Here is a 26,227-nt window from a genome sequence, read left to right on the forward strand (position 1 = left end):
TTCATTTCTTTTCATTCTTTTTTCTTTATTCTGTTCCGCAATAGTGAATTCCACCATTCTGTCTTCCAGGTCACTTATCTGTTCTGCCTCAGTTATTCTGCTATTGATTCCTTCTAGTGTAGTTTTCATTTCATTTATTGTATTGTTCATCTCTGTTTGTTTGTTCTTTAATTCTTCTTGGTCTTTTTTAAACATTTCTTGCATCGTCTCGATCTTTGCCTCCATTCTTTTTCCGAGGTCCTGGATCATCTTCACTGTCATTTTTCTGAATTCTCTTTCTGGAAGGTTGCCTATCTCCACTTCATTTAGTTGTTTTTCTGGGGTTTTATCTTGTTCCTTCATCTGGTACATAGCCCTCTGCCTTTTCATCTTGTCTGTTTTTCTGTGAATGTGGTTTTTGTTCCACAGGCTGCAGGATTGTAGTTCTTCTTCTGCTGTCTGCCTTATGCTATTTTCATTTTAAAGGCAAATTTATATTTTACAGTCTTCTGTTTCATACCATAAAGCCAAGATCAGTGAATATTTTTCAGTGGTATTACCTTTGATGAAGGCAGAAAGCTTTCATTAAATAGCTATGTTGGCAGTAGAACTCGCCATAAAAGCATAAAAATGATGTAGACATTTGCTCAGTTAGAAGTTTTAGTTAGAAGAAATATTGTGATGGTTAGGTGCAACACTGGCAAATATGTTAGGATAAAACTTGTACGTTATAATAATATTTGTCACTTATTTATTTTTTAGGTATACCATTTATTCTCCAAAAGATGGACAGCCTTGTATGGATCATGACAGACAAACTGGAGAGGTAATTATTTGTGCCATAGAGTAGCTATTGTAATAATTCTTTTTTTTAATAAATTTACTTGTTTGATTATTTTTGGCTGTGTTGGGTATTCGTTGCTGCATGTGGGCTTTTCTCTAATTGCGGCGAGTAGATGCTACTCTTTGTTGTGGTGTTCAGGCTTCTCCTTGCGATGGCTTCTCTTTGTTGCAGAGCATGGGCTCTAGGTGTGCGAGCTCTAGGCGCTCGGGCTTCAGTAGTTTGACACGCGGGTTTAGTAGTTGTGGCACATGGGCTTAGTTGCTCTGCGGCATGTGGGATCTTCCCGGAGCAGGGCTTGAACCCGTGTCCCCTTCATTGGCTGGCGGATTCTTAACCACTGTGCCACCAGGGAAGTCCCTATTGTAATAATTCTTAATGTGGGCATAGAGTTTAAGAAATAGATTAGAAATCTAAAAATCACTTTATTTCAGTGCTGAGGTGTATAGTCATGATACTCTGGTGGCTGTTAAGCCAGAGGCAGAATGTCATCATAGGTACCTGTATCTTGTCAAGGACCTTGCTACTCCGAGAGTAGCACTAGGTTCAGCTGCATCAGCTTGTGTTAGAAAAGCACATTTTTGTTTGTTCGTCTGTTTTTTGTTTTTGTTTTGTTTCTTTGGCTGCTGTGCCTGGCTTGTGGGATTCCCCGACCAGGGATCGAACCCAGGCAACTTGGTAGAGAAAGCGCAGAGTCCTAACCACTGGACTGCCTGGGAAATCCTAGAAAAGCAGATTCTTGAACCTCACTCCCAAATTGCTGAATCAGAAGCTCTGGGGGTGGGGCCTAGGAACCTGTCTTAACGTGTTCTCAGTGTGATTCATATGCCTGCTAATGTTTGAGAAGAACTGCTTGGAGTGCACTGCTCTAAAAGGAGAGCATGAGGAAAGGTAATGAGATATGTGGTTAACTGATGTACGCAGATTCCATTTATACTTGCTTTGGTCAGATGCCTACTTACTTATTTCCAAAGTACTTCCAGCCATGCATGACATCAGTTCATTCTGCATTCCTGTAGGACACATTCGTGACATTATTCCTTGTAATACTTGAATGAAGTAAGGGTAAGTCATTTGCCTAAAGCCTTGGCACAGTAAATCAACAGAAATGCCAGGATCTGAACTTTGCAGTCCCTATGAGTGTGTCATTCTTTGTTACCACCTTTGAACACATTTGTAGTCTAGCAACTACCTTTCAAAATCAGCCTTCAATTATGATGTAACTTATTTGAGAGAAATGAGTGTTAATCAAAATTTTGAAAGATTTGAGGGCCTTCAGAGGCCCAGTTTACTATGCTAAGTTTTAATATAGTCAGTGGTAGCAGTATCCTAAATTTCAATAGTACATCATAGTTTTTCACAGCATTTTCCTATCATTATCTTAGGTTTTCCTCAGGACAGTCCTGTATGAGTCACAGCACAGTTATTTTACAGATGAGGAAATGAAGGCTCAGAGTGATTGTGACTCCTTGGGTCAAGCCACAAGTGAGGGCCCAAGCTAGGTTTTGAATGCACATCATCTGACACCTGGTCCAGTGTATGTCTGTGATGACTGCTCTGTAGGATTGATGTTGGTTGTATCTTCTAACTCCCATTTTGGCAAACACTATTTTGGCTGATTAATCCAAGTCACTTCATTTTTTTTCCCCGCTGTTCTTCCCTCTCAAGGGAGCTCTTAGCAAATCTTACCTAGTACAGTCTGGGCCTCCTTGATCGGTTTTGGTCTGGTGTGGGGTGGGATGGTGGTCTTCAAGTCATTTTTACACATTAGGCTTCCATGTGGTCAGCACACCACTGGCAGTCTCTTCATTGGAAGAAAGAATTATTCTAACAATGCAGGAACCCATCTTAGAAATTTGAATCAGATCTCTCACATAGATTAGTAGGTGTAATCCAAGCCTTTCTTTCTCCCTTGAATTTTTGTTTTATTTTGTTTAGGGTGTTGGACCTCAGGAATATACTTTAATCAAGTTGAAAGTGCTTGAGCCATACCCATCCAAATTAAGGTAGGTTTGCTACCTACCTTAATAGGTAGAAGAATTGTTGCTTCATCTTTTTTTTTTTTTTTTTTTTTTTTTTGCCGTACGCGGGCCTCTTAACTGCTGTGGCCTCTCCCGTTGTGGAGCACAGGCTCCGGATGCGCAGGCTCAGTGGCCATGGCTCACGGGCCCAGCTTCTCCGCGGCATGTGGGATCTTCCTGGACCGGGGCACGAACCCGTGTCCCCTGCATCGGCAGGCGGACTCTCAACCACTGCGCCACCAGGGAAGCCCTGCTTCATCTTTTTGAAATATCAGATAGTTGTGATGGAATCCATAATGTTTTTTGAATAAATGTATATTTTTTCTTCCTAGTGGCTTGAAAGGGAAAAATATCTTCTTGGTAGCTGCTACTCTCAGACCTGAGACCATGTTTGGACAGACAAACTGTTGGGTTTGCCCTCATATGAAGTACATTGGATTTGAGACAGTGAATGGAGATATATTCATCTGCACCCAAAGAGCCGCAAGGAATATGTCATACCAGGGCTTTACCAAGGACAACGGAGTGGTGCCTGTTGTTAAAGAGTTAATGGGAGAGGTAAGTTGGGTAACAGACTTTATTTTAGTGCATGAATTTAGAGGAAGATGTCAAAAATGAAGCTTGAGAAAACATTTAAAAAAACCTTTTAATTGAGGTATACGTTACAGTCAAATGTGTTAAGTCATAAATGTGTATATTTTTGGTGTGTTTTTTTCCTGTTCTTAAATGCAACTTTTTTCCATGTTAATTTGAACAGATTCTGGAATGAGGAAAATGGGTGGTATAAATTTAAAAATAGCTTTCAACCTTTAAGGCTATTATTATATTTAGCCTTTATCCTATATGACTATAAATTCCATAAGCAACTTATGTATATTAATAAAGTGGAAGGGTGGGAACTATATGGAATTGAAAAGTTCATTCCTTAGGTAAACAAGCAGCTGCAAGCTGTTTGTGTGTTTTGTTTTGTTTTGTTTTGTTTTTTTTTGGCTGTGCCGAGCGGCATGTGGGATCTTAGTTCCCTGACCAGGGATTGAACCTGAGCTCCCTGCATTGGAAGTGTGGAGTCTTAACCACTGGACTGCTGGGGAAGCCCCGCAAGCTGTTTGTTGATATATGAGAATATAGGTCCAGTATTATCCGACCTTCTGATTTTTTCTTTTAAGATACATCTTTTTAATTCAGTTTGTCTTCCTAATTATCATTTAAAATAGAGATACAGTATTCTATCTTGTTGATGTTTCATATTTTATTAAGTGATTTTTTTATCATTTAAAGTTTTAGTTGTTTCCAGGTTTTGCTAATGTAGTTAACACAGCATTGGGGAGATTCTCAAAGAAAAAATAATTCTTTTTCCTGTGAGGTAAATTCCTAGGATTGGATTGCTGGGTCCAAGTTGGATTCCTATATTGTTTTCCTCAAGCAATGTATAAGTGTACTAATTTCCTCACAACCTTGCAAGATTTGGGTATTATAATTATTTTCAATTATTTTTAGTCTAGTAGGTATAAAAGAATGAGTGTTGTTGATTATTAGCTTCTCAGGGCTTAAAATGTTAACATTGTTTTAAATTTTAATGATTAGAATAAGTTACTTCTGCTTTATGCTGATCTTTTTCTTACATAGGATATTCTTGGTGCATCACTTTCTGCGCCTTTAACATCCTATAAGGTGATCTATGTTCTCCCAATGCTCACCATCAAGGAGGATAAAGGTAAAGAGTTTATTTCTTTCTAGAAATTCTTTGCGAAACACATTCTGGTTATATTAGTTAATTCTACAGTTTCTTTTATAAGGTACTGGTGTGGTCACAAGTGTTCCTTCTGACTCCCCTGATGATTTTGCTGCCTTCAGAGACTTGAAGAAAAAGCAAGTGAGTATCTGTGTTTCATGTTCCTATTTCCTCTTCGTCATCTCATTGGTCAGGTACCACTGAACTAATTATTGGATTAGGCTAAAAAGCTATGCATGTATCTTTGAAATGCTACCTTTAACCTGTTTCTTGATATTTATATGTTTTTCTATGATTTGAATTTTAAATATCAATGTAAAATTTATAGAATCTTTTTTTTTTTTTTTGGCTGTGCTGTGTGGCATGTGGGATCTTAGTTCCCTGAACAAGGATGGAACCCACGCCCCGCTGCAGTGTAAGCGTGGAGTCTTAACCACTGGACTGCCAGGGAAGTCCCCATAGAACCTTTTTTTTTTTTTTTTTTGCAGTACGCGGGCCTCTCACTGTTGTGGCCTCTCCCATTGCGGAGCACAGGCTCCGGACGCGCAGGCTCAGCGGCCATGGCTCACGGGCCTAGCTGCTCCGTGGCATGTGGGATCTTCCCAGACTGGGGCACGAGCCCGTGTCCCCTGCATCGGCAGGCAGACTCTCAACCACTGCGCCACCAGGGAAGCCCCCCATAGAATCTTTAAGACTTATTTTTTTAGAGCAGTTCTAGGTTCATAATAAAAATCGAGAGGAAGGTACAGAGATTTCCCATATACCCCCTGCTTCAACACCTGCATAGCCTCCCCCATTATTAGTATCACTCACCAGAGTGGTACTTTTTTTTTTTTTTTTTACTGAAGATGAACCTACATTGACACATCATAATCACCCAAAGTCCGTAGTTTACCTTAGGGTTCACTCTTGGTGTTGTACATTCTGTGGATTTGGACGAATGTATAATAACATGTGTCCATCATTATAATACACAGGATTTTCACTGCCTTAAAAATCCTCTGTGCTCGGGCTTCCCTGGTGGCGCAGTGGTTGAGAGTCCGCCTGCCGATGCAGGGGTCATGGGTTTGTGCCCCGGTCCGGGAAGATCCCACATGCCGCGGAGCAGCTGGGCCGCTGAGCCTGTGCGTCCAGAGCCTGTGCGCTGCAGTGGGAGAGGCCACAACAGTGAGAGGACCGCGTACTGCAAAAAAAAAAAAAAAAAATCCTCTGTGCTCTTTTTGTTCGTCTCTCCTCCCTCCCACCCCTGGCAACCACTGATTCCTCCCTTCCTTCCTTCCTTCCTTCCTTCCTTCCTTCCTTCCTTCCTCCCTCCCTTCCTTCTTCCCTTCCTCCCTCCCTCCCTCCCTCCCTCCCTCCCTCCGGGTCTTAGTTAGGACACGTGTGATCTTCGTTGCAGCATGTGGGATCTAGTTCCCTGACCAGGGATCAGACCCTGGCCCCCTGCGTTGGGAGTGTGGAGTCTTAACCACTGGACCACCAGGGAAGTCCCCACTGATCTTTTTTTTTTTTTGCGATACGCGGGCCTCTCACCATTGTGGCCTCTCCCGTTGCAGAGCACAGGCTCCGGACGCACAGGCTCAGCGGCCATGGCTCACGGGCCCAGCCGCTCTGTGGCACGTGGGATCCTTCCGGACTGGGGCACGAAACCGTGTCCCCTGCGTTGGCAGGCAGACTCTCAACCACTGTGCCACCAGGGAAGCCCCCCACTGATCTTTTTAATTGTCACCATAGTTTTACCTTTCCAGAAAGTCATATAGTTGGAATCATATAGTATGTAGCCTTCTTAGATTTTCTTTCAATTAGCAATATGTATTTAAGGTTTCTCATGTCTTTTCATAGCTTGATAGCATATTTCTTTTTAGCACTAATAATATTCTGTTGTCTGGATGTACATTTATTCATTCACCTGATGAAGAACATCTTGGTTGCTAACAAGTGTTGGCAGTTATGAGTAAAGCTGCTGTAAACATCTGTGTGCAGGATATTGTATAGACAACTCTTTTGCGTAAATACCAAGGAGTGTGATTGCTGTGTCATATGGTAAAAGTATGTGTAATTTTGTAAGAAACCACCAAACTGTCTTCCAAAGTGGCTGTACCATTTTGCATTCTTACCAGCAATGTATGAGAGTTCCTGTTGCTCCACATCCTTGTCAGCATTTGGTATTGTCAGTTTTCCAGATTTTGGCCATTGTAATTGGTGTGTAGTCATATCTCATTGTTTTATTTTGCATTTTCTTGATGGCAGATGTTGTGGAGTGTTTTTTCATATGCTTGTTTGCCATCTGTGTATCTTCTTTGGTGAGATTTGTCTGTTAAGGTCTTTGGCTTATTTATTTATTTATTTTAAATGAGTTGTTTTAATTACAGGTGGTACAGAATTCAGGATAGGACCAAGACTTAAGAACACATTTTGACAGGCTTCTGGGCTGGGTTTATGCACGTCTCATAGCTAAGGTAGAAATGGCTGAGAAGAACTAAAGACAAGATGAGCCACTGTATGATTTTTTTTTTTTAACAAAAGTTTATTCTTAAATGTGCAATAGGTTCCAAGACAACACTTCATTCTAGCTATAAGTGGCAACAGATACTATGGCAGGGAGTCCAGATATTTAAACAGGAATGGAATTAGGATCATCATTGCCTCAAACACAAGGAACAGCTTACTTTTTGCCAGATTTTTTAATAACACCTGTGGCCAGGGGGGGCCTTTCCCTGCGGCCTTCGCTTTTAGCTCCTTGAGTTTCTTCTGCTCCTCCTCCTGTTTCTGCTTGAATGCCTTACCTTCCTTGTCTGTCTCCTTGGCTTGCTTCTTGGCGTGCTTCAGGGGCTTCTCCTCGCCACCTTCAGGGCTCAACATGGTGCCTGCCACCCCTTCCCCAGAGCCTGCTCCCGGAAGCCTTATTTTTAAAATCAGGTTGTTTGTTTTCTTATTGTTGAGTTTTAAGTGTTCTTTGTATATTTAAGAGTCCTTTATTAGATATGTTTTTTGAAAATATTTTTTCTCAGTGTGTGGTTTGTCTTTCAGTTCTCTTGATGTTGTCTTTTGCAGAGAAGAACTTTTTAATTTTAATGAAGTCCAGCTTATCAATGATTTCTTTCATAGATTATGTCTTTGGTGTTGTATCTAAAAAGGCATCACCATATGCGTGGACATTTAGGTTTTTTCCTGTGTTATCTTCTAGGAGTTTTATAGTTTTGTGTTTTACATCTAGGTCCATGATCTGTTTTGAGTTAATTTTTGTGTTGAGTGTCAGGTCTGTGTCTAAATTCATTTTTTTGCTTGTGGATGTCCAGTTGTTCCAGTAACATTTGTTGAAGAGACTGTCTTTGCTCCATTGTATTGCCTTTGCTCCTTTGTCAAAGATCAGTTGACTGTATTTATGAGGGACTCTTTCTGGGCTCTCTGTTATGTTCCATTGATCGATCTGTCTGTTCTTTTGCCAGCACCACACTATCTTGGTTATTATAACTTTATTATAAGTAAGTCTTGAAGTCAGACAGTGTCAGTCTTCTAACTTTATTCTTCTTTTATATTGAGTTGGCTATCCTGGGGCTTATTCCTCTCCACGTAAACTTTGGAATCAGTTTGTTGATATCCATAAAGTAACTGGCTAGAATTTTGATTGAGAGTGTATTGAATCTGTTGGTTAAGTTGAAAAGAACTGACATCTTGACAACATTATGTCTTCTAATTCTTGAACATGGAATATCTCTCCATTTATTCAGTTCTTCTTTGATGCTGTTCATCAGAGTTTTGTAGTTTTCCTCATATCTTACATTTACATTGTTAGTTTTGTACCTAAGTGCAATTGAACAACACAGGTTTGAACTGTGCAGGTCCATTTATAAGTCTTTTTTCAATAAATATGTACTACAGTACCAGGTGATCTGTGGTTGATTGAATTTGCAGATGTGGAACCACGGATACAGTGGTCTGACTGTAAAGATATATGCAGATTTTTGACTGCTTGGGGTAGTTGGCACCACTAACCCCCATGTTGTTGAAGGGGCAACTGTATTTAATTTTGGGGGTTACTAATGTAAATGGTATTGTGTTTTTAATTTCAAGTTCCACTTGTTAATTGTTGGTATATAGGAACACCATTGAATTTTGTGTTTTAGCCGTGTATCCTGCAACCTTTCTATAATTGCCTGTTAGTTCTAGGACTTTTTTTTGTTGATTCTTTTGGATTTTCTACATAGGTGATCATGCTATCTGCAAACAATGACAGTTTTGTCTTCCTTTGCAGTCTGTATACCTTTTCTTTTCTTGCCTTATTTAATTACCAAGAGCATTCAGTATGATGTTGAAAAGGAGTAGTGAGAGGGGATATGTATTGTGTCTGATCTTAGTGGGAAAGCTTTGAATTTTTTGAAAATCATCAAGTATGATTTTAGCTGTAGGTTGGTTTTTTGTTTGTTTGTTTGTTTTTTTCTTTGGCCACGCTGCGTGGCTTGTGGGATCTTAGTTCCCCGACCAGGGATTGAACCCTGCCCCCTGGCATTGAAAGCGCGGAGTCCTAACCACTGGACCGCCAGGGAATTCCCTAGCTGTAGGTTTTTTATACATAGTCCTTACCAAGTTGAGAAAATCTGCTTCTATTCTAGTTTACTGAGAGTTTTTATCTTGAATAGGTATTGGATTTGGCCAAATACTTTTTTTCATCTGTTGATATGATTGTGTGATTATTCTTTTTTAACCTGTTGATGTGATGGATTTCGTAAAACTTTTGAAAAAAGGTTTGAGAAAAATTTTCTGATATTCACATTTTCATTGCAACCTGGAATATGAACCTCATTTTAAGTGGTGTGTGTGTGTGTGTGTGTGTGTGTGTGTGCGCGCATTTTTGCTTTTGGCTGTACAGTTTCATCATTTAAGTCATTCACTCTAACTTAAACTGTTTAGTTTTTTAAAATCATACGTCCTTTCTTGAGATATTTTGTAAAATTAAAAAATTGCTCTCTGTGGAGGGAAGAACAAAAATAGTTTAAAAAAGTTTGGAGGGTGCTTCTCTTAATGATTGTACAGTAAGTCCCCTACATATGAACCTTCAGGTTGTGAACTTTGAAAGCTGCGAATGTGCATCTGGTTCCAGCAAGGAACCAGAACCTGTGCCATCCATGTTAGGCATGAGTGAACTTGCACCTTGCCCTCCGTGTCCTGTTGCTGATGATCCTTCAGCTCTATCATCTCCCACCTCCTGTCCCTCCTCCAGTCAGTAACTCTTCTTGCCTGTTCACTTGATGCCAGCCCCTGTATGCCAGCTGTTGTACAGTACTATTGTAATATACTTTTCAAGGTACTGTACTGTAAGATTAAAAATATTTTCTTTATTTTTTGTGTTTGTTCGTCTTGTATGTATTATTTGTGTGAAAAGTATTATAAACCTGTTACAGTACAGTACTATATAGCTGATTGTGTTAGTTGGGTACCTAGGGTAACTTTGTTGGACTTACGAACAAATTGGACTTATGAACAAATTGGACTTATGAATGTGCTCTGGGAACGGAACTCGTTCGTATGTAGGGGACTTATTGCACCAGTGAACTATTTATCATTAGTATTAACTTCCAATTTTTCTGTAGGCTTTACGAGCAAAATATGGAATTAGAGATGACATGGTCTTGCCATTTGAGCCTGTGAGTACATAGATGATTCAGAATATTAATATCCATTTCTTTATTAGAGAACAAAGAGCGGCTAGCACTTTACTTGTCACAGAATTACATAATTGGTAGAGTATGAAATAAGAGGGAGTTTAAGAGTTTGTTTGCTTTAACATGATATCTGCTGTGGTGGATAAGAGCAAAAGAAAAACCAGCAATAGGCATTTTCTTAGCACCTGGCACCTGTAATTCTGAAACAAACAAATAGCCTTTTAGCATTACCAATTTTATAGTAGCTTATTTTCTAGTGTGGCCAATTTCCAGGCTTCTAAAGACAAAATTTTGCCATATTACTCATGAATGTTTATGTTTTCATATTAGTATCTGCAGAAGAAAAAAAAATTAAATTACTAGTGAATAATTTTCATGAAGAATCCAGAAGACTTAATATAAACCAGAAATAAGACCATCCATAAATTTAGTTGTTTACAGCGTTTTGCTAGTTTCAACATTATTTAATTAACTATGTGCCAGTGTGGGGTTGAGAGCTGGGGAAGTTGTGTATGTAGTGAGGGAGTTACAGTGCGGGGTTGGTGCAGAGAATGCGGGGGGTTCCTATGGAGAGTAGGAAGACACATTCACATCTGGATGTTAGTCCCTAATGTGTGACATTGCCCTAGTGATATATAAGATCTGAAGTGACTTCATTGGACAGTAGAGGCAAAAGGACTATGCCTTTAGGGCTGTTTTTGTGTTTATTCAATGTGAATAAGTTCTGACATTGCTCTTTTTTGCAGGTGCCAGTCATTGAAATTCCAGGTTTTGGACAGCTTTCTGCTGTAACCATGTGTGATGAGTTGAAAGTTCAGAGCCAGAATGACCGAGAAAAACTTGCAGAAGCAAAGGAGAAATTATACCTAAGAGGCTTTTATGATGGTGTAAGTAATAATTTTGTTATCATTTTTATTTGATTTACTTACTCCATGCTCTGTGATTTTCTTCTTAGTGGTTTAGAAAACTATAGAAAAATTCAATATTGTTTCAGCTCTATCCTGTTTTGAGAAGGGATTACTATAAGATTGTGTTCTTCTATTTCCAAATTTATTTTTTTAATCTGTTTTGGTCCAATAGTATTTACGGAAATTCCATTTTTGTGCCCTCTAATCTCTGAGTGAATTTCTTGAGGAGATAAAGTTAGTTCATATTATTTTACAATAAATTCCAAGAGTTTATTGCATGGACCATACCTGGTCCCTTCTTTTGCTCTCTTAATTGTGGAGTTCATATTTTAAATAAGCAGTTTCATTCAGTTCATTAATTTACTTGTTAATGCCTATTCCATGCCATATTAGCACAACAGACAAGTTGTGAACCTCTCTTTTCTCCTCAATTGTGCATATGTTAACATGGCTTACATTTCCATGGAAAGAAGATGAGGCTAGAGAAAGTAAAAACTCAATCAAGTTGCTAGTGACTTGAGGTTGAAATGAAGATTTTTAAGGCTGTAAGTGAGAATGTTCTTTATTTTTACCTTTACTTTCATTTCTCTGGATAACCAAGAATTGGTTGTATGTCCATTTTAAGAGTAACTTACACGTTTTGGCTGACAGTAAAAGCCAACACTTATAGAGCATTTATATATTAACTTACTTATATCTCAAAATAACCTTGTGAAGTGGCACTTATTCCCAATTTATAGATGAGGAAATTGAGGCACTAAGAGATTAAGTAATTTACCTAAGATCAGCCAGATAGCCAGGCAAAGGCAGAACTGGAACTCAAACTAGGCATCTTGGCTCTAAGATTTGTGCTTTTAACCCCTGTGCCATAATGATCTATAACTATAATTTCATAATGATGAATTAAGTAGATATGAAGCATCTTGGTACGTTAGAGAACTGGGGCAGAAAAAAGAACATGTGTCTTTTCCACTTAAGATAGGTAAGATAGAAACTATTAAGAATGCCCTGGTGGTCCAGTGGTTAGGACTCTGCACTCTCATTGCTGAGGGCCCAATTTCAATCCCTGGTCAGGGAACTAAAATCCCAATCCCACATGTCGTGCAGTGTGGCAAAAAAAAAAAAAAAAAAAAGAAACTATTTGAGAGAGTCAACAGGAGTCAGATAGATGGAGGTCAAAGTATCAGCTGGAAGGGGATTGTGGCTTTGCTCTGTGACAGCAATGGGCAAGTCATTACTTTGCCCTAGAATTAAGTCTTCCTGCTACGTAAAAGGCAGAGTTGAAAAACAGTAGGCCTTCCTCTAAGAGCCAAGTTTATCACATGGGCAAGCAAAGGAGAATGCTTGCTGGCAACAGGCGGAGTTGTAAAGAGAAGCCTAAGTGGGGCCGAGCTGCATTTGCTCAGTTCCTTCTCCTAAAGCCTTCAGGAATGATGTGAGTTAGGGTAGAGGAATTCTCTTCACATGGAAACCTGAGAAGTGGGAAGGAAGTGAGCATTTCTTTCTAATCGTGTTCATAATACTTATCCTAGTTATACTGAAAGAAAAACAAGTGTGTTGTAAATATTAGCTGTCCAAGCTGTGCCAAAATAAAAATTTATGGTTCTAAATGTGATAAATTTCACACTAAAAATATTTTGGTTGTGTGTGCAAGTAAATTTAGTTAGGGAAAGTTCTAGGGGGGGCACCCAAAGCAAATTTTAATTGTATGTGCTTTTTCCCTACTTCTCATCCTTTTAGGTAATGTTGGTGGATGGATTTAAGGGACAGAAGGTCCAAGATGTAAAGAAGACTATTAAAAACAAGATGATTGACACTGTATGTAATATGCTATCCTCTGAAGGCCGTTTTAGGAGAAGAGCTTTCAGTTAATAGACTTTACAGTGTTACTTAGCAGTGAGTTCTGTAGTAGAACCTGGAGCTATATTAAAGGTATAATTTTATTTATATATAAAACTGGAGACCTATTTAGCAATTCATTTAACTTGAACATCCCACCTGTAATGTTGATGAAGATAGTGTTCTAAAGTTGGCATGTACAAATCACGCACAGAGAATTTTAGTGATGCTTCCTGGCAGTAACCATTCGAGGTACTGGTAGTTGACAGTTCTTTATGTAGTACTTTATACTTCAATCCTTTTTCCCATCTTCATTTTTGTTGTAACTTTTTTCTGTTGAGTTACTTAACTTTTGAAATTGAATTTTTATTTTTGACAGTTGTGTATACCCATAATACAGAGAGACAATGATCTGTAAGTCTTATTAAAATAAAACAGCAATTTCCTCTCCATCCTTCCACATTCTCTTAAATTTCTCTTCCTTGGACAGGCTTACTTGCATCTCTTTTAGTTATCTCTTTTAGTATTGACCTCTGCCTCTCTTATAGATCTCTAATCTAAATACTTGTAGTGTAATTTAAAAATTTTTCAATTTTAGCCATCAGCCATAGACTTCCTACTGTGGAAGATCAAGATTTAACTCTTCTCCAACCTGTGGCTTCCTCTCTAACCTCGCATTGTATACACTTCTCCACCCCCCATCTTCCTAGTATAGGTATGTTATAATTTATGTTAGAGCAGTAGTCAGTGTGTACGTTTTTGAGACATGGCTGATCCATAATGTAGTATACAATGAGAACTTCTCTTCCCTAGCTTTTGGTTTTCCCTAGAGTTAATAACTGCCCTTTTTCCCCCCCACTTTTCTTACTTTTAAATACAGTTATCAATACTTCATCCCCAAACTCTGTCCCAACTGTTTATTTCTCCTCTCAGTACCTTCAAACACATGAGTATGCTGTTGTTTACATCTTAGAGAAGGTTCTTCTAGAGCCTTCTGGCCTGTTATAATTATCCACACCGTTTGCTTACTGTAGGTGTGCACAGATGTCATCTGGGATGTTCCTCCACCATTACTTAGGATTTCCTTTGCTTCTCTTGAGTTGAATCTGCTGTTTCCTTGCTCCCATGGCTTCTTCTTTCTTATTTACTTTCTTGTTTTGGTGATGCTCTGCCTCTAGTAGTGTTCCTGAAAAACAGTGCCTGGAAGGTAAATTTTTGCAAACTTCCACATCTGAAGTATCTTTATTCTGTCCTCATACTTGAATGCCTGGGTGTAGGATTCTGGGTTGGAAATAATTTTCCCTTAAAAATTTGAAGGCCATTACCCATGGTGTTCTGGTTCAGTGATGCTGTTGAGAAGTCCAAAACCATTCTGGTGATAATGGATCTTTTATAAGTGACCTGTGTCTCCACTGTTCCCTGCACTGACCCCCACCATGCCAAAGCTTATAGAATCTTCTCTTTTCTTCCAGTATTTTGAAATTTCATGAAGATTTATTTTGGTGTAGGTCAGTTTTCATTCATTCTTCTGGCTGTATGCTGGGCTCCTTCAATCTGGAAACTTACGTTCTCCAATTTTGGGAAAATTTCTTGACTTTTTTGTTTAATTATTTTATCCCTTTCCATTCTTTATTTTTGCTCTCTGAATTCTTATTATTCAGATATTGGATCTCTTAGACTCTGAAAGTTCTTTTGCTCTTCTATCTGGGGGAGTCCCTCACCTTTTTCTTCCTGTGAGTTTTTGTTCGTTTGTTTACTGTTTTTTTTTTTTTTTTTTTTTTTTGCGGTACGCGGGCCTCTCACTGTTGTAGCCTCTCCCATTGTGGAGCACAGGCTCCGGATGCGCAGGCTCAGCGGCCATGGCTCACGGGCCCAGCCGCTCCGCGGCATGTGGGATCTTCCTGGACCGGGGCACAAACCCGTGTCCCCTGCATCGACAGGCGGAGTCTCAACCACTGCGCCACCAGGGAAGCCCTTCTGTGTTTTTTATATCTGCTACTTGTGTGCTTGTGTGTGTGTGTATAAATAAATGTTTCTAAGAGTTCATTAAAATTTTTTTCTTTGTGTGGAAAATTTCAAATTTATGAAAAAATGGAGTAGTATAATGAATTCTTGTGTACCTCTTACCCAGCTTCAGCATTTACCAACTCAGAGCCAGTTTAAGAGCTTATTCTTGTTATCTGATCCTTTTTTCATAGGATGCTGCTACTCTTGTTTCAGGGGTATGAAACTTTAATCTCTTATTAATCTGAGAAAGACTATTGATATTTAAGAGTGGGTACAAAAAGATGATTGGAACCTTTTTGGATATGGGTAGGGCTTGTCTCTGGGCTTCACTGGGAGAGATCTGGAAGGTCCATTTGGACCTTAGGGAGACCCTGATGTTAGCCTTGATGTTAATTAGGGCTTCTTGGTTTGTTAGATTCCCCTCAGAAGATTCTTCAGTTTCCAGTTTAAAGGGTCTAAACTAACTGAGCATTCTGGGAGCTAAATGGTGGAAGATTACTAGGTTGGGTTCCAACACCCAATGTGCTGACTTTCACTTAATCCCTCTTTTTCACTATGATACCCATACCCTCAACTTCATCCTCTGGTTGACTCTTGTCCTCTCCAGAGAGTATACCTTCACTGTTCTGCTGGCATAGGAAGGGGCAGTTGCCTGTCTGCATGGTGTGGGATTAGGGTGTGTGGGGTTCTAACTTCTTGAAAAGACTTCAGTTAGTCCCCCTGTTTCTAGTCTCACGTTACCTCCTCTTCCAGAACTATCTTGTGCCACAAATCCTGAGTCTTTTTGGAGGTTCTGTAATGCAAACTGAATTGCTTTTCAGCCTTCTCTTCTGTGGGCTTAGGATTCAGCTAGCTTCCTTTGATCTGCTAATATAATTGTCACTCATTCTACTTTTTAGTTTCCAAAATTTGGTTGATGTTATTTCTTCTCCCATTCTTGTTGTCTTTGTAGCTTCATACCATTAAGACAAAAAAAGCCTCTTTGTTGTTATTTTGTTAGAATTTTGAGAGGGAGCAGAGTTAATTAAGTGTCTGTTTTTAATTTACCATCTTTAAACCAAAGTCCTACCTATTTAAGTTCAGTGTGAAGAACTTGCATTAAGAACACAGAGCAATGAATCATTTTTTGAATAATAATGCTGAATTTTATTTTTAAAAATTATCCTAGCCTAATAAGTTTGGGGTTATAATACATTAAAAGATATTTGTATTTTTTTCTAAAAGTAAAATTTACGGTCAGTTTTCTAGTGGGAATTTTTCATGATGCTATAAATCTTTAGTAAAAGTATTTTCTGTGTTTAATTTTTGTGCATCTCTTTTTTTTAAAGGCAGTGGTTCTGTGCATCTATTTTCTTTATATATATATATATATATATATATAAAAACATCTTTATTGGGGTATAATTGCTTTACAATGGTATGTTAGTTTCTGCTTTATAACAAAGTGAATCAGTTATACATATACATACGTTCCCATATCTCTTGCATCTCCATCCCTCCCACCCTCCCTATCCCACCCCTCCAGGCGGTCACAAAGTACCGAGCTGACCTCCCTGTGCTATGCGGCTGCTTCCCACTAGCTATCTACCTTACGTTTGGTAGTGTATATATGTCCATGCCTCTCTCTCGCTTTGTCACAGCTCACCCTTCCCCCAGAAAGAAAAGCAGATAACTTCTACCCTGGGAAGAGGGAAGACATAATGAAAACCTGGGGTTTTGGTTATGGGTGGTAGAGCATTTTTTTTTCTAAAATGTTACTTTTCTTTTCCTTGAGGAATAGAGATTGCCTTGACATAATATCTGATATATTTTTATTTACTTTCGTTTAGGGAGATGCATATATTTACATGGAACCAGAGAAACAAGTTATGTCCAGGTCTTCAGATGAATGCGTCGTGGCCCTGTGTGACCAGTGGTTAGTTTTTCTTATAGCAAGAAGAAATTTCCTCCTGTCACTTTGCTTATCCTTGACTTTTTTTTTTTAATCAATTCGTCCACCCCCAGGTACTTGGATTATGGAGAAGAGAACTGGAAAAAACAGACATCCCAGTGCTTGAAGAACCTGGAAACGTAAGATGGGAGAAAGTGATAGGGAAGGAGATGAGAAACAGGGAAGACAATGAAGCTGAAGAGAGATACTTTATCTTCTACTCTCTCCAGGTTCTGTGAGGAGACCAGGAGGAATTTTGAAGCTACCTTAGATTGGCTGCAAGAGCATGCTTGCTCAAGAACTTATGGCTTAGGTAAGCAAACTTCAAAATTTTCTGTTTGAATGACTTTGCCAGTTACACAGCAAATTAAAACTTCACCTTTTTTCTTCTCTTCCAGTGTGTTTCTGAATTGGAGGTGAGAGGTTTTGGTTAGAGGGTGAAGGAAACTAGGATGTGGTCCCTTCCCATCTACCTGGTGGTAGAAGTATCTAATGCCCATATAGCTTTTTTTTTTTTTTTTCTTTTGGCGGTACGCGGGCCTCTCACTGTTGTGGCCTCTCTTGTTGCGGAGCATAGGCTCCGGACGCGCAGGCTCAGCGGCCATGGCTCACGGGCCCAGCCGCTCCGCGGCATGTGGGATCTTCCCGGACCGGGGCACGAACCCGCGTCCCCTGCATCGGCAGGCGGACTCTCAACCACTGCGCCACCAGGGAAGCCCCCATATAGGTTTTATGATGCAGTTTTTTTTTAATAGAAAGTTTGTAGTGCTTCAGCCATTTTGTTTTTTTTATTTACTGGTTTATTTATATTAATTATTCAAGTAAATTTAAGAACCTAAATAAGGAGCTTTGTCAGTGCTATAGACCTGCTCTTAAAAATGTGAATTTTGTAGATGAAGTGTCTCTTAGGTTCCTCATGCATTAATTATCTTCTTTTTATCTCACAGGTACTCGTCTGCCGTGGGATGAGCAGTGGCTGATTGAATCACTCTCTGACTCCACTATTTACATGGCATTTTACACAGTTGCACATCTGTTGCAGGGAGGTAACTTGCGTGGACAGACAGAGTCTCCACTGGGCATCAGGTTGGTAAATGGATAAGGGGAAGGAATGTAATTTGTTAGCATGAGGTGATCTTTTGATTTATGTATTGAAAATTCTTTCTTTTTTTTTTAAAAAATATATTTTATTTTTATTTATTTTTGGCTGTGTTGGGTCTTTGTTGCTGCACTTGGGCTTTCTCTAGTTGTGGTGAGCGGGAGCTGCTCTTCATTGCATTGTGCAGGCTTCTCATTGCGGTGGCTTCTCTTGTTGCGGAGCATGGGCTCTAGGCGCACGGGCCTCAGTAGTTGTGGCTCACGGGCTCTAGAGCACAGGTTCAGTAGTTGTGGCTCACGGGCTTAGTTGTTCTGTGGCACGTGGGATCTTCCTGGACCAGGGCTCAAACCTGTGTCCCCTGCTTTGGCAGGCGGACTCTTAACCACTGCACCACCAGGGAAGCCAGAAAATTCTTTCTAATAATTAGTTTTTATAAGAATTCATTTAGTGGAATTTTGTCATGATGTTTTTGCTTTTTTTACATTGAACTGAGAAAGAAAGTAGTAAATAGCCCCTTCTCTATTATCCATTCTTCATTCTTATGGGAGTCTGTTGACCTCATTTGTTACTGTAAAACATTAAGAAAGTGTTTTCTACTTCATGGTTGGATTAGAATGCTGATTCTTTCAAAGAAATTATATATATATATATATATATATATATATATATAGTTGTTGTTGTTTGTTTGTTTCTTTTATTTTAATACAGACCACAGCAGATGACCAAGGAAGTTTGGGATTATGTTTTCTTCAAGGAGGCTCCATTTCCTAAAACTCAGATCCCAAAGGAAAAATTAGATCAGTTAAAGCAGGAATTTGAGTTCTGGTATCCTGTGGATCTTCGAGCCTCTGGCAAGGATCTTATTCCAAATCATCTTTCATATTTCCTTTATAATCATGTGGCTATGTGGCCAGAAGAAAGGTGAGTGCCAAAAAAGATGCAGACTAAATTTATTGATTATTGACAAGGGTGCCTTGTGGCTTCAAATATATAGATCTTATTGTGGGGGGGTATAGTTAGATTTAACAGTTACATTCTTTTTCTTATATTAAATGTACTGAAGGAGAAAGCACACCTCCTCCTATCTGTTATATCCAGAAATCTTCGTACCTACCTTGGGCCACCAAAGCATGTCACATTTCAGGTACTCTGTCAGTAATTCCCTTGACCTGTTACATGACTCATTTGACCTGTTAGATGCTAGAATAAAGGCGATTTCAGACAGAGCCTAGGACATTAGAATGGGAAGGAAACATCCCTTTAGAGCTGAGAGCCCCAAGGTTCCAGCATTAAGTAGTGATGTTCTGACTGGAATCTGGGTCAAAGATGCATTTGTTAATACCATGTGCTCAAGAGTAATCCTTCTATCGTCTTCCCTCTTGATCCAGACATGTCTCTGTGCCTTTTCCTCCTGTCCTCAAGTAGCTGAAGAAACAAACCCCTTCCACTGTTCAAATTTTATTTTGTAAAACCAAAGCAATCTCATGGGACTTTTTGTATTTAGGATGAGATTGCATTTAGAATGAGATTACATTTTCTTTCTCAAGAATAAAAGGGAGATTTTGAAGAAGAGGAATAAAATAAATACGATGTGGTTCTTGTCATCCAGTTATTTTTCTCTATTGGTTAAAATGTGTTTTTGGAGATACCAGATGTCTCAGAAGTACTTGTTAGTAATATAGTTGAATATTTATCCCTTTGCATCAAGTTTTGGACATGTATTAGGGTTTTAACAATTAAAGATAAGTAATAGCTTCAAGTGCTTTTGTCAGACACTCTTCTAATCACTTTTAGTAACTCGTGTAATTTTCACTGCAACTTTTTGAGGAAGGTCTGTAATATCCTCGTTTTTACGGACAAGGAACCTTCGTGAGGCATAGAGAGCTCAAAATGACTCACCCAGAGTTACCCAGCAATGGCAGAACCAGGATGCAGAACCCAGCAGTCTGGCTCCAGAACTCTTGCTCTTAACATTACCCTCTACATGATCTCATTGTTAGAATGAATGAATGATATGTACATAGTTTGAAAATTCAAACAGCTCATAAAGGTACAAAGTTAAAAGTGAACTTTCACCCTTTTCCCTGTATTAGTCTATTTCCCAAAGCTCATCACTGCTACTGCTTTCTTGTGATTTCTTCTGGAAAATGTATGTATGCATATACCAGCAGCAGATATCTATACTTGTTTATTTTTTAATTTATACAAAGATGCCACATTATAGACAGTATTCCGTCTCTTGTTTTTTCCTTGTAATAGTATATTTCTAAGATCTTCTTATTTATATATATATATATATAGCTGTGCCTGTATTTTAAAAATAGTTACGTAGTGTTTTATTGTATTCCTGTACCATAGTTTATGTCAATATAACCAGTCCTTTACTAATGGATACTTTCCTTGTTTTCATTGGTTTCCTGTTATGAACAGGACTCAATTAATATCCCTGCACATTTGCCTTAGCAATCTTTTATGAATCTTTTAGCATTTACCTCAAATTTTTAAGCCTAAACCATAATCTTTAAGTTTTATTTTCTATCTTTAAACATTTTCCTGTCAAGTGATAAATGGCCTGTAGCTGTGAGAGCAAATGGACATCTCCTCCTCAACTCTGAGAAGGTAAGGCTCATTGCCTCTTGAAAGGTTAAAATGCTACAGAAAAGTTTTTCAGATTTAGGATGTTGTACTTTTTAAAGAAATAAAGAATGTGAAAATCAGAGAGTTAAATATCTTCCATTTAAAATGTTTAGGACTACCAGCGTAAATGAGAAGTTTATTTTAAAATTGAGTGAGTGGAGTAGATAGTATTAATTGAGAGGTGGGATGGGGAAAACTTCCCTATTATAACATTTGTATTAGAGTGGCAAAGGGTGACACAAATTTTTACTGGAGGAGAGAGAGAAAGGGACAGGAAATGTAAAGATCCTAGCATTGTGACCCAACAATATCTTTCTCATTAAGTTGAGAAAATAATTTGGTGGTTTTTGCTTTATACTGTGACTGGCCACTAAATTAGAATAATAGAATTTTGAAGTTTATAGGATTTTAAAATGTCATTTAATGCTTCTTTCCAGATGGTATCTCTCTCCCCATACTACTGCAACTTCCCTTTTTCATTACCACTACTAATATATTCAATATATGATTTTTTTTATGCTACATAAGACTTCACCTAATTATTCAATATCCTCACCAGGAGTTATGCCAACCTCTTGACAAACCCTTGTTTGCCCCATGATGCTTTTGTGTACGTTAGAAAGGGGCACCCTTCCTCAACTAAACAAAAAAAATTAAGTTACAATATTATTTATTTCTCATTAATAACAATTGTAATAAGTTGGATTTGTTCCAACCAGTGAATCTTGCTACATCTGATGGAATATTAATGGTAAAAGAATATTCATTGCTATAGGTATGTCATAATGAAAATAGTTATAGATTTAAACATAGCAGATGATATGAATTGCAAAATGAGATGTTATTTTTTACCAGTGTCCTAATATTGAAAGGGAATAAAAAAGTTCATGTAAGGTAATCTGTACATTAGGCTGAAAAATAGCTATTTTATAGATTTTGTTAAATCAACAAGGACTTCGGGCCTCTCACTGTTGTGGCCTCTCCCGTTGCGGAGCACAGGCTCCGGACGTGCAGGCTCAGCGGCCATGGCTCACAGACCCAGCCGCTCCGCGGCATGTGGGATCTTCCCAGGCCGGGGCACGAACCTGTGTCCCCTGCATCAGCAGGCAGACTCCCAACCACTGTGCCACCAGGGAAGCCCCAACAAGGACTTTTGATTATCAAACTCATTTGTTCTTTGTAGGTCAAAGTGAACCATATATGTATTTATATATATGTACGTGTATATATGGGTGTATGTATATGTGAGTATATAAATAGGAATCCTGTTATAACATGACATTTCCTTTGGTCTCCACATTGTTGTGCTATATGTACATCATACTCATTTTATTAGAACAAAATATTTTACTGCCATAAGATAGAAAATTGATAGAATGACCACCTCTCTTTGGTATCAGCAAAGTTACAAAAACATAAACATTTTTTAAATAGTAAAGATTGCTAGGCTGGGCACAGTTCCTCCTTAGTTGTGCTGCCTTCAGGCAGAGCACAACTTGAGTAGCCAGTTGTGACCCTAATGACAGGAGGTTCCCTAAAACCCTAATTTTGACCTCATGAGCTTGTCCATTCATTTCTGAATGACTCTAATTGCTATAAAGCTCTTCTGTGTTTTTTTTTAATTTTTCTTTCATTTATTTATTTTGGCTGCGTTTGGTCTTCATTGCTGTGCACGGGCTTTCTCTAGTTGTAGCAAGTGGGGCTTTCTCTAGTTGCAGCAACTCTTGGTTGAGGCGCAAGCTTCTCATTGCGGTGGCTTCTCTTATTGCAGAGCACGGGCTCTAGGCGCGCGGGCTCCGTAGTTGTGGCGCACGGGCTTAGTTGCTCCGCGGCATGTGGGATCTTCCTGGACCAGGGCTCGAACCTATGTCCCCTGCATTGGCAGGTGGATTCTTAACCACTGCACCACCAGGGAAGCCCTAAAGCTCTTCTTTATGACCAGCTGAAGTATTCCAGAGTTATAGTGGAATCATCCATGTGTGTAAACCAATTCCCAAGGGACAGTATTGGTTAATGGAAAGAGCCGTGGACTGAGTATCAGACTGGAGATGCTGTCCTAGCTTTGTCACTGACTAGATTAGTGACTCAGGCAAGTCACTTCAGTTTTCTCCTCTATAAAGTTAGTATAAGGTATCTTTTCCTTTCCATGCTTCTGATCCTTTTGGTTTTTATCTGATTGTGGCCAACCTATTTAATTTGATGTGGCTGATTTGGTTTATTTTATTTATGTATACTCTTACTAATGCCTGATCATTGACTTTCTCTTTCAGATGTCAAAATCCACAGGCAACTTCCTCACTTTGACCCAAGCTCTTGACAAATATTCAGCCGATGGTGAGTATGCTTTTTTGTTATTGCTGTAGCATAGTGTCCAGTTCTCCTCATATTACAGAAGGCAAGTTAGCATTGTTGTTTCAGTTTCATTGCTTTTCTCTTTCGCTTTTACCAATACTTTAAAATATTCATGTTTTCTTTGTGTACAGGAACGTAATTTTTAAAACGTAAGAATTGCTGATCTGATCTGTTTAGGAACAGATTTAAGCTAAGATTATTAGTCTTCTTTCAAAGGAAACTCACTGTAAGTGCTACCTGGTTTGTTCCTAATTTCATGCTACTTCTAAGATTAAAGAGTTGGTTTGTAGGGGGACTTCCCTGGAGGTCCAGTGGTTAGGACTTCGCCTTTCAATGCAGGGGGTGCAGGTTCGATCCCTGGTTGGGGAGCCAAGATCCCACATGCCTTGCGGCCAAAAAACCAAAACATAGAAGAGAAGCAACGTTGTAACAAATTCAATAAAGACTTTAAAAATGGTCCACATCAAAAAAAAAAAAAAAAAAATCTTAAAGAAAAAAAATAGTTGGTTTGTAGAGATGTTAAGTATGTAGGAACCTTTTTCAAAGTATTTCCTCCATATTTGGTATACATATAAGTGACTTGAACCTAGGAGCATTCATTTCTTCAAAACATATGTTTTCTCTGGCCTCATTACTATTCCATTTAACTGTTACTTTGTCAAGAGAAGAAATACACTGTCTAACCTGAAAGAACCAGTCATTTCTTACGTAATCCAGTCTTTGGTCATCATGGCTGATCATTTGCTGATCATGGCTACTATAGTTTGAGAGTGCACTGAAGGGGATGGGGAAGAACTAACCTAAGTTACTTAGAAAAACAGTATTTTGACTGAACACAGTAAGGCAAAAAGAACTGTGCACAAATACTGTAGTTATTTTCTTTTAAAGAGGTGTAGATTAGCAATTCTGAAACTTTTATGGGTTTACTGGGATTTAACAAATAAATATAGATGAGAGCTCATTGTCAGAAGCTATAAATAGGTCAAGAGGAAATGCTAGAATGAACCCTGTGGTGTTGGATTGGAATTGGCAACATCAGTATGAACTCACAGGTTTTATTTTACATACAGATATACAAATAAACATAGATTTATGTGTGGGTTAGTATACATGCATTTATTTTCCTAGTTCTTTCTGCTGAGAGAGCCCATGGGTAATGAAACACCTGGCATTGAGATCTTGGTTTCCAAATACCGTTCTCCAATAAAAGGAACTAGGGTTCCTAGGAGAAGGGTTGATTTGAGGGCTGGAGTAGGGAACATACAAGATGAGCATGGAACATTTTATGATGCCAGAAAGTAAGGAAATGTTTAAAAAAGGATGGGGACAGTTTGAAAGGGCACAGGAGTCAACCTGACGGGACTCCCAATTGTCCACGCTAGAGCAGTTTAGAAAACAAAGTAAATAATGATAGTATTGAATTATAACCCAGTGAATAAATTAAATATTTATGAATCCATATGAATGTATAGTAGTAATTGAATAAATAAATAAGTGGAGTAGGGACTGTTCTTCCTTTCAAAAGAATTCCAAGTAATAAAGTAGAAGGACTGAGTGAAATATAAAATCACCATTAGACAAACATCGTAGTAATATCGTCACAGACAAGATCCATCAGTGGTCGCCAAAATCAATGGGTGAAAGTTTAAAAAAAAAAAAGATTATTTACATATTCTCAGAGTATCTCTCCCAAGATATTTCTTAATCACAAAGGGAAAAACAGTAACTTTACAGTGGAGAAACTTGGCAGACAGTCTACCTGACCAAGTGAGGAAGGTTTGCACTTTAGAGTTGCTTAGGTTTGTACTTTAGAGTTGCTTAGTCCTGGTGTATTTTTAAGTTTTCTTTTTTTTCCTCATTGCCTACCTCCCTGATAATGATGCACTGAGAAAGGCACACAGCATCACTTTTGTGATATTCTTGCCAGAGGTTCATAACATCAGTTTAATCATGAGAAAACATCAGACAAACCCAAGTTGGGAGAAATTCTATTAAATACCTGACTACTGTTCATCAGAAGTCAAGGTCCAGGACAGACTGAGAAACTGTCACAGATTTGAAGAGACCAAGGAGATACAACAGTCAAATGCAAGGTGGGATTCTGGATTGGATCCTAGAACAGAGAAGGGTATTAGAGGAAGCACTGGTGAAATTTGAATAAACTCTGTAGTTCAGTTAATAGTATCATGCTAATGTTAACTTCCTGCTTTTGAAACTGTGGTTATGTAAGCTGTTAACATTAAGAGAGTCCGGTAGATGGTATATGTTTATTCTCATCTTTGGCGTCTTTTCTGTAACTGTAAAATTACTTCAATATAAAAAGTTAAAAAAATGTGTTCAGCTTCTTGTGTATTGTAAAAGATGTTTAACGCATACATAACTTGATGTTACATATTCTCATCTCCTCCTTTAAGGCGCAGATGGTAGCATATACCCTACATACTGTTTTGAAATTTGCCTTCTTCACTTAGTTCGTATTTGAGATCACTTCATGTTGATACACAAGAGTTACCTCACTCTTTTACAGCAATATAGTCTTCCATTGCAAGGATGTCCTGTAATTTACTTAGACTCTTATTGATGATTTTTTCAGTATTTTAGAATGGAAGATTTTGGTTGAAAAGTCGTATTTCGTTAGTAGGAAAGTTGGAAGAATCTGCTTTTAGGAGTAAGAAAATCTGTATTTGTGCACATAAGACACTTCTGTGTGTTCTTTTTTTTTTTTTTTTTTTTTTTGTGGTACGCAGGCCTCTCACTGTTGTGGCCTCTCCTGTTGCGGAGCACAGGCTCCGGATGTGCAGGCTCAGCAGCCATGGCTCACGGGCCCAGCCGCTCCGCGGCATGTGGGATCTTCCTGGTCCGGGGCACGAACCCGTGTCCCCTGCATCGGCAGGTGGACTCTCAACCACTGCGCCACCAGGGGAGCCCACTTCTGTGTGTTCTTAGTGCATTAAAATACAATAATATTTTGCTACCTATAAATGAGGCTGAGATGTTGATAGGGATATCTTTCCCCAGTTTAGCATTTTTTCCCTCTGCCTCATTAAAGATCACTTTATCTCATTAACTCAACATGCCTGAGAAGAAACACATATTGATGCTAAGTGTATGCAAATCAATACAGAAAATTCAAATATTTTAGCAACATCATTATGGATTCTACTTTTGGTGATCTTTATTTTTGCTGTTGATATATGCAGTCCTTTAAAGCGTTTGTTA

General features: G+C 38.7%; 1 protein-coding gene and 1 pseudogene across 2 annotated transcripts in view; one reads left to right on the plus strand and one right to left on the minus strand.

The window, feature by feature from the left end:
* Positions 1–26,227, plus strand: part of LARS1 (leucyl-tRNA synthetase 1) — a 68,916-nt gene that overhangs the window by 18,316 nt on the left and 24,373 nt on the right. The window contains exons 8-22 of the mRNA XM_082835981.1: positions 742–805; positions 2,759–2,826; positions 3,174–3,399; positions 4,468–4,555; positions 4,638–4,714; positions 10,165–10,218; positions 10,983–11,123; positions 12,885–12,962; positions 16,820–16,905; positions 16,995–17,060; positions 17,151–17,233; positions 17,868–18,006; positions 18,728–18,940; positions 20,581–20,638; positions 22,927–22,990. Coding sequence (XP_082692107.1) covers positions 742–805; positions 2,759–2,826; positions 3,174–3,399; positions 4,468–4,555; positions 4,638–4,714; positions 10,165–10,218; positions 10,983–11,123; positions 12,885–12,962; positions 16,820–16,905; positions 16,995–17,060; positions 17,151–17,233; positions 17,868–18,006; positions 18,728–18,940; positions 20,581–20,638; positions 22,927–22,990 — 1,505 coding nt within the window. The remainder of the gene's footprint in view (positions 1–741; positions 806–2,758; positions 2,827–3,173; positions 3,400–4,467; positions 4,556–4,637; positions 4,715–10,164; positions 10,219–10,982; positions 11,124–12,884; positions 12,963–16,819; positions 16,906–16,994; positions 17,061–17,150; positions 17,234–17,867; positions 18,007–18,727; positions 18,941–20,580; positions 20,639–22,926; positions 22,991–26,227) is intronic.
* Positions 6,377–7,435, minus strand: LOC309958756 (translation machinery-associated protein 7-like; annotated as a pseudogene). The gene has a single exon. The product of its transcript is annotated as a translation machinery-associated protein 7-like (transcript).

The sequence above is a fragment of the Leucopleurus acutus genome (genome assembly GCF_964270905.1).
Source record: "Leucopleurus acutus genome assembly, chromosome: 3".
Lineage (NCBI taxonomy): Eukaryota > Metazoa > Chordata > Mammalia > Artiodactyla > Delphinidae > Leucopleurus > Leucopleurus acutus.